The sequence below is a fragment of the Neltuma alba genome, unplaced genomic scaffold (genome assembly GCF_004799145.2).
Source record: "Neltuma alba isolate B1F8T4 unplaced genomic scaffold, ASM479914v2 tig00012563_pilon, whole genome shotgun sequence".
Taxonomy (NCBI): Eukaryota; Viridiplantae; Streptophyta; class Magnoliopsida; order Fabales; family Fabaceae; genus Neltuma; species Neltuma alba.
In genome coordinates, this window is record NW_021637018.1 from 1 (window position 1) to 9,025 (window position 9,025).

The following is a 9,025-nucleotide window of genomic DNA, read 5'->3' on the forward strand; positions in this document are numbered from 1 at the left end:
GGTGGCCCTCTTTGTGATTTTCATACAATGATTTTTTTCCCCCCCAAAGACGGACCAGATTCGTTTACCCTGTGGGGCCCTACGTGCAAAATGAGCCATTTATTTAAATAAAATCCTCTTTTCTGAGGCCAAAAAAGAAATAAAATCCTTTTTTATAACGCATTAAATAATATAAATTAAACACATCTTCCTATATATTATGAAAGAATTTAGGATAAATTATACTTTATTTATAGTTTAAAAATAACGCAACTTCCTATTAATTTTAGAAATAACGCCACTCCCTATTAATTATTTGAATAGAGCGGATAATAATTCACACAGTACTGCTGATTACGATTTGTGAATAAAATATGCAACGAGAGCATTCCAGGACTTTGTTTGGTATTATGATGGATGTATGTTTTACAGATACTGCATGTTAGATTTCTTTGCTCAGAAATGGCCAGAGACACTTGAGGGATCCTCCAGAAAAGATATTTCAAAATTATTTTTCCTCGCGGATGTGTAAGGTTATATACGAAGAATACATCTAGCTAGTTCAAATTCTACTGCAACTTGCCACATTAATTAGTCCGACAAATTTACCAGTAGGAACTCCGCCAAACGAACTGGAAGATTCATTTGTGTTTAGGAACGACCCTATAAGAATGACAATAAGAGCATGAGCAACATATTTATGTTTCTACTTCCCCTGCTTCACAGGAAGGTATTTTATGCCCGCCAGATCGCCCACCTTGCTGATGACCTATCAACAAGACCAATCTCAGCAAGCAATAACACACACAGAATTTCACAGAAATACGCGGGGCATCAAATGATTTGAACTTATATAAAACGGCATGTTTGGTTCCCTGCCTCAGATATAGCAGTCAAAAGGAAATAAAGGTGCGACAAGCTCAATAATTGACATTTCGAAGGTAAAGTGACACATAACATTTCACGGCCGCTAAAAAGATGCATCTATAACAATTAAGTGAGGGTCAAAATCCCATGATCTTACCTCCAAGGCCTTGATAAGGTCTTCTTTTGAATGAGCAGCAGATATGCATATGCCTGCTCTGGCCAACAATAATGGGGTTGCTGGAAATGCCACCGCTACAACAGCTACCTGGAAATGCGATGCATCAACAGAAGGAATTAATTAAAAATAAATAAATTACACATCCAGATTGGAGAATATCAACTAACAATGATCTAATATATATTCATGTGCTCACATTTCGCTTGAGGCGCTCCCTTGAGAAGGCAGGGATTTTTGCTATGTTGTAAACCATGATTGGTATGATAGGGGAGTTATTGTCCCCAAGAACTTCAAAACCCATCTTCTCAAGTTCTGACCTGAAAACATTATGAATTCATGCACAAATGGATCATTACTCATGACATTATCATATGAAAAATTTATGGGAAGCCCCATCGTGTTTATATACGAAGATTTTTCACGAGTTAAAGACTTTAAACCATTATACCTGATATTTTTTGCAGATAGCTATGATCCCTGGAAGTTTGCAAAGCTCTCCTTCCATGCTGTATATCCCCTCCACATCAACAATTATCTTCTTCCAGCTACTATGGGTCCTTGCCCGTCCCTCGGCAATTTGTTCTCTCAAAACCTCTTCAAGATGAGATGGCGCTGCAGATAACATGTTCAAAAAAATAGTAAATGAACGAAATATTGTTATCTTTAATTCGTAAGCATCATGAAAAGGAAAAAAAAACACAGCACGGAGGGAGAAAAGGAAACACTAGAATTAAAAACCAGATAGATATGATCATGATAATGATCTTCATTTGGCACGGGGGAAAAATACTAACTATTGTGCCGGAAAACACGAATAGTAGCTCCAGAACCTCTTGCACCGTTAACAATGGAGTTGTGGTTCAATGAATCACTGATGATCAAACTTCCCTGCAACTTAAAGGGAAGTTATATCAGTGATAAATAAAAAGCAAGCTAATTGCCTAACGTCTGTAAATGAGCTATTTTGCAGACCTCGCCCATGAGAACTGGAAGAACAGCAGAGTTGGTGACATAGCCCATTCCAAAAACTATAGCAGCTGGCTTACCAACAAAGTTGGCGACACATGTCTCCAATTCATTGTGCAGAGCAGTAGTGCCTGTTAGAGTAGCCATATCATATTTTATGAATATATCTAGACAAACTTTGGTGGTAATTAAGCTGCAACTAATAATACACATATATATACATATATACCCCCATCCACCCGGCTACTGCATGTGCTTGCAGAATACTTCCTCAGTGACTCAATTGCTCTGGGTGTACAATATTCATCTGACGCGGCAAAACCAAGATAGTTGTACGATCCCTCGTTTTTCTGCATAAGAGTGATTGGGTTATGCATAATGTGAGAGCCAATAACTCGAGTAATAAAGTTTTTTGTGAAGAAAAATTAAACATTCAAATACAGCCTGGAAAATAGATCAAGCCCATAACACCGATCCATTTAAGCTCGAGAGTCGCAAGAATCAGGCCTCAGATTTAAACCTTCAAACAACAAGCATGCTTTGGTTTGTTTATTTAAAATCAAATTTTATATAATGATTTGGTTTGTTTAGTTTTGAACTATGGTTTATTCATTGGAACTTCAAACGATAGGTTAATATAGACCTTAGATAATGATTTGATTTTTGTTATATGTGTTAATGTTTTCGAAAAGAAAGGACTTTTATAATTGGACTAACTTGTGATTTATTTGAAAAAAAAATTAAACAGAATGTGTAAAAGGGCCTAGGCGCGCAGGGCCAACTTTGGACCCGCAAGTTGGATGGCTGAGCTTTGCCAACACTATCCGTTTTGCAAAAGTAGGCTGTTTAAGGCTGGGCCAACTCCTTTTGGAGCCCTACATCCAAATAAATAAATAAATAGAAACCCTGTAATTCAATAAATTAGCACTTGAGGGTCCTGTGATTATCGTTAGTGTAGCGCTCCCCCACATCAAACCAGGCATCAGGGGCACTTGATATGGGTCTTCCAAAGCAATCCTATAACGGAAATTAAACAGAAAAAAGGAAAAAGAAAAAGTTGAAAACATCAACGCTTTGCGAATTTAATTTGTTAAGCATATAATTGAATACTACCTCTAGTTTTTAATGTAAGAACTAGTTGATGAATTTGATTAGATTAAAAAAGTTTGTTAAATTAGTTATTTATAATAAATGGATGTTATCTTTTCTATAATACCCTTACTAAACATATATATTACTTAGAATTATCATTTGATAAAATATTTAATATATATAACTACTATAAGAATTATTTTGAAAAGAAATAAATAAATATGAGAGATAAAGTAGATTAGGAATTATATTTCGGATCAAACTCAAAACCAAACAAATTCTTATATTATGAACCGGTGGTGGTGGTATAATAGATGGAGGGATAAATAAAAATCGGAGCAAAGGCCCTAATTATAAACCTGAACGCGAAGATACAAGCGGCGCATATAAAAATCTTCCAATCCTAAACACGTGGGTGCGCAACCCTGCTTGCACGAATTAATGTGTTAAAACAAAAAAAACAAAAGGCATATCGCAAAAGCAAGCATGCATATGACAGGAGAAACCTGAAGGTTGTTAGAACTGCTTGCTTATGACAGGAGAAACTGAAGGTTGTTAGAACACCAGTCCATAAGTTTCCTAAACCAATCTCTGATTTTACCGAAGGCAAAGAGCAAACTGTAGCTAAAGTAGGTGCTCAATGCCGCCAAGTATGGAATTGCAATCATCTTTAAGAGAAACCCAGAGCTGGAATCAAACACACACACACACACACACACACACGGTTTCAAAACCTGGAAATTCTGAAGATGTGAGTAAAACTTCGCCGGCGATCCAATATAATTACAAGCATTGGAGCATGGACCTGTACGTCGGAGGAGTGGTAGGGGTAAGCATGAGAAGAAAGAAGAGGATGAGATCATACCGGAACCGAACCAACCGTACCCCAAAATGATTGGGCTAATTTAGCACGTTTGTTTGAATCGTACCATCTCTAAAATGATTCAGGAAGCTCCCTTGTTTTGATCCACAAAATCCTTGTCGAACTGTAAAACCCACAGCCATGGAACTCGTTTAATTTGCACACTATGGCGCCCCAGATGGAAAACGAATTTCTCCGGCTCCAGAAAAATAATCTTCGCATGAAAATCGACGACCACGTACACTTCACAATTATGAAGCCTATGAGCAGCTCTACCCAGCGTGGGAATTTTTTTTTTCCCCCCCGGCCACCCCCCCCTATGATGGACCCAGAAAAGGTATTTCAATTGCTATTTTTCTTTACACAACTTGGTAATTAATGGGTAGCACGGTCTACCATTTTGAAAATGTGCAGATTTATTAAGATTAATCAATATTAAAGTGAAATGTTGATGTTAACCTATGATACTGTCTTTTGTGGCAATTGTTTGATAATTTATTTGTGGGCGGGCCCTCCAATGGTATTGACATTTTTGGGCTAAATAAATTCCATTTTATGATATTAATATAAAATGTATTTTTTATATGCAAAAAAATTATTATAAAGTAATGTTGGCACTTTTCTTATATTTTATGCAATTTACGAATATATATATATCCATAGCATTTTTTCGGGGGAAAAAAACTTTTTGAGTATAATTCCTTTTAAAGCTAGCAAGACTAATTAATATTTGTTTGAAATAACTTATAAGTAATTTATAAGGAATTTTTCAATTGTAATTTATAAAATACAGGATAAGCATATGAAATAAATTTTGTCTCGACTTACATGAATGTGTTTATTGACCGTGAATACAAACAAGTCGTAAACAGTCAACTCTCAATCCTTACTAATGAGTTGTATTTGGTGCATAGGTTTTCGCTTTTAAAAATAAAGCTGTGATCCGCGATGCTTGTGCGCCATTTGTGCATATGATCTTCTGTGCATTTTCGTGCATCATTAATATCATACAATGTCATACTTAATTTTAATATTATCACTAATCCTAAATGCAAGACTTTTTTTGTATACTACAAAGGAGTTATTATATTTAGGAATAGAGGTAATATATTCATATTATTCAGTTTGAAACGAAAGCAAACATAAAATTTAGAGATGCCAGAACCAAATTTACTATATAGTATGTGCCTCACACATAGCAATTTGAGCATGAGTACTATCCAGCAATAAGGAGTAATACATGATAATAGTAGCCGTGTATTGAGGTCAAAGAAACACAAAGTGGTCTGGAGATCGACGACTACTCATTTATTCTACACATTTCAACACCAAAATCAGCACACTCTTATAAGTTTCCCTCATTACCAGCATGAAGAAACCCATACACTCACCATTCAAAATAATGTTTTGTCTTCGTCTTCATGATACCATATGTTAATCAGTGTCTTGATAGTAGTATATAATCAAAATACAGCAGAAATCGATCCAAACTTAATAGAAGTCATCGAGCGACAAATTCTCGACCGAGCCGAAGGTCTCGACTGATCCAATTCTCGAGAAACTGGTCATTGATCCTCCCAAAAAGTCAAGTGGAGAATCATTTGAGAATGTGGTTTCATAGATGAATGACATGTGATCTGTGTCATTCATTGTGGGATAGGCCATCACACTTAGACTGTTTGACTTGTTAACCTCATAGTCCTGTAGAAAGAGATCATTGATGTTATCATCACTAGATATGCCCATAAAATCGTCCTGCTCAGAAGCCTTCTTAGCTTGGATCACCTACAATGTTCTCACAAATTAAAACATTACATTATTAATTGAAACGAGATTACCTGCAATTAATAACTTCCTCCCACTAAGTTATGGTTAAAAATAGAAGAAATTATTTTTCTGCTTTTCTGATATAATGAGAAAATTATTCGATTTGCGGCACATACATAATTAAGGGTTTGATTATCCTGATAAACCGCTATGGAATCTCCAAGACGCAAGCCATGTGTGCTAACAAATTCCCCTGGAAAAAATATTCAACACGAGAATCATAATCTTAATAAAGATATGTATTCTAGCATACAAGTTAGCACATAGAAGCTGAAATTGAAGGGGGGAAAACACGTCGAGCTAATTAAGGATGTACCAGTATTTTCAAGTACATACATCCGACTGTTGTTGTTAGGCCAAAACCTGCATGTTTTATATTATAGAGAACTTTCACTACATTGGATGTCATACATATGTATCACTTTATATAAACAATCTTGAACTGTAAATCCAAATTATATCAATTTTTTGTTCAAGACATAAATGAATCTATGTTTTTTTTTAGTCATCAAATTGAATAAATTAAAGGTATGCATAAGAGACCTGTATTTGAAGCTCCAGACATGAAGACCGTCTATATCATCCATGCTTATAACAATTCCTTCTTTAGACTCAAGGATGGGAAGGAAAGCCTCTGCTGCTTTCTGCAAATTTGGATTAGTTTGCCTTCTATTTATCAATTAGGCTCATTTAAGGCAATAAAATATAATCTCTACGTAATATAAAATCCTCGAAAAGCTATATATTATTTGCAAGTTGTCAACAATGTAACTCACTTCAAATTATGTGCATCATGCAGCTTACATGTTTCGCTAGTTTAAGACAACATCTCAGATAGGATTCAAAGTTCTCTCAATTCAAAATGAGAAAATATTCATTTTTACAAGTTGAACAATTTAAATTTATTTTATATTGAAAATTAAAATAATAAGTTAACTGAATATTTAAAATTCATTCGAAATAATCATTTTCCTCCCACGATTTTCTTGAATACAGCTAAAGAAATTAATAATGCTAAATCACAAGGAATTAAGCAATTGGAAAACCTATATACCTTTGGGAGCACCATCCTCCGGAGGGAGCTTACGTCACTGTTCTTGAGCTCCTTTTGGAAAAGGAATCTCAACCTACCCTGATCAATTTCCTAAGAACATATAGATATGAAGTTGTGAGAAATCAAGCATTATTCATCTTATAACTAGATACCAAACAAAAAGTAATAAATTTTGTAAAGCAACGTAGTTAAAGGCAAAGTTTTACTTTTTAGGTGAAGAGGACACATACGGAACCATGTTCACTTAGAAACCGACAACTAATTGTTACTTTTCGGCGAACCAAAGTTTGGAACCACATTATATTCAGCAAATACGTTACGATACAACATACTATATATAGCAATCCCGTCACCATACATGTATGATGTGATTCTAAATACGCTATTATAATACAAGATATACTATGTATATAGCAAACAAGATTTTCGGGATTGAGAAGTAAAATGCCATCATGCCCAACATGTTTGGTCCTTTAGAGTTAATATTATGGCAATTCTGATAAAGTGGGCAGAGTGCCCAAGGTTATATCATGTCCAGCATGCTCTTATATCGCTGTCCTTAACACATTTTCCCAAATGCGTAAAGTAGACAGCATAAATATTTAACAGTGCACTTCAACACTACCAACGCTCTAATACATAAAATGCTCCATTAACAAATATTCAAAGCAGAGTCTATTTCACGTTCCCCTTTTTTTGTGTTTGTGAATAAATGGTACTGTATATTCCTTGCTTGCTCCACTCCACTTCAATAGATTCACACAAGCTTGAAACTCGAAATGCGCCTGACTTATGTCTGATTATCCACCTCGTTAACTACGCGGTTCAATTAATGATAAAAGGAACTGCCCAATATACTATATATCTGTCTTTTCTTTTCATTCTTACCAAGAAACTATCTTTTATATTGGTGTGACCTCTGTTAATTTACTCTTGGGGTTTAATATGCCTGCGTTATATTCCGATTCTATATCGGAATCCTCCATTTATAAGTATGACGTGCGGTGACCCCTTCATTAATGTCGCAGCGTTTCTGCGAATTATATTGGAGATTGCAAATAGCTATAAGGTGATTCTTAAAACTCGTATCACATATCCTGACTATATACTGGGGGAAAATAAAGACCTGCCCCTACAAGTTCGGACATAAAACTGATGGCTCAGTTTTGTGTGACCATCACGAGACAAATAAGCACACTTTTCTAAAGAAAAGACACAATGCAGATCAGGAAAACTAGAGCATTTGAGATCGGAGACGAGATCATATCAAAGGGAAAATATACATGAAGAGAGAGAATTAAGATGATCACAAAAGGCAAAGATAGATAGTGAATAAAAAGGGAATAATCAAGGTGCTAGACACTAGATCTCCATGCCAAAGCACAATAAAATAGCAATAAAAAGGAAGAGAAAAGAGAGCTCACACGTGGAGGGGGGAGAGGATTGTTGTGAGATCGAAGCGGGGAGATTGGCACGTGCGAGGACGAGGAAGTAGGAGGAGGTGGCGGAGGGAGATTCATGGACACGGTGGAAGACCTCCTCTGCCTGGCCATCCTTTTCTTCCTGTGAACGGTCCCAAAAGCAGTGGTAACGGCAGCGACAAGGCCCAGGTCTCGGATCGGACGACGACCCGACCCGCGATTAATGGTGGTGTCTGCTGGGACGGTGACAAGGCCAAGCTCAGCGTCAACACCTGCCATCAAGGCACAGGCCTCGTTTTTGCGAAGCAGCTTCTCTCCCTGATCCATCATCATTAGCTTAGGGTTTTTCTCGCTCCCCTCAAACACCACAACTCACAGTGAGTGCTTTTGGTTTCTGTGATACTGTAGCGCTATCTCTTTCTCTCTCAGTCTGAGTGTGTGTGCAGAACGCGGGGGCAATGGACGCTCGGCAATCACGAAATGGTTGTGGGGTTTGGTGTTCAAAGAGTTCAATGGTGGACTCTCTCCCACTCTCTCCTCTTTTTCCTTTCCCTTTGGATTTTTTCTATTTTTGGCAAGCGTTTTTGTGATTACTCTCCCTGGTTTTCATGACATTTGTGCAATCTGCATTCATGCCTCTCTCCCCCCCTTCTTCCCTTCCTCTCTTTTACTTTTACCACTCTCACGCATACAGAGATATATTATAATTCTTCCCTCTTTTGGGTTTCGCCCTTGCCAGATTTTTACCTCTAAATGGGTTATGGGTAATGGGTTAGTCT

General features: G+C 36.7%; 2 protein-coding genes across 2 annotated transcripts; both read right to left on the reverse strand.

Annotated features, from left to right (window-relative positions):
- Positions 1 to 667: 667 nt before the first annotated feature.
- LOC114728620 (long chain base biosynthesis protein 2d-like) lies at positions 668 to 2,367 on the reverse strand. The gene is made up of 7 exons (XM_028915539.1): positions 2,220 to 2,367; positions 1,997 to 2,121; positions 1,819 to 1,912; positions 1,473 to 1,636; positions 1,221 to 1,352; positions 1,004 to 1,111; positions 668 to 748 (listed from the first exon to the last, which is right to left on the reverse strand). The coding sequence occupies exons 1-7, from the start codon at positions 2,365 to 2,367 to the stop codon at positions 686 to 688; spliced, it is 834 nt and encodes a 277-aa protein (XP_028771372.1). The 3' UTR covers positions 668 to 685.
- Positions 2,368 to 5,435: 3,068 nt separating this feature from the next.
- On the reverse strand, positions 5,436 to 8,579 carry LOC114728616 (B3 domain-containing transcription factor FUS3-like). The gene is made up of 6 exons (XM_028915535.1): positions 8,250 to 8,579; positions 6,826 to 6,915; positions 6,315 to 6,415; positions 6,088 to 6,134; positions 5,888 to 5,964; positions 5,436 to 5,729 (listed from the first exon to the last, which is right to left on the reverse strand). Exons 1-6 carry the CDS (start codon positions 8,577 to 8,579, stop codon positions 5,436 to 5,438), a joined length of 939 nt encoding a protein of 312 aa, XP_028771368.1.
- Positions 8,580 to 9,025: the final 446 nt, after the last annotated feature.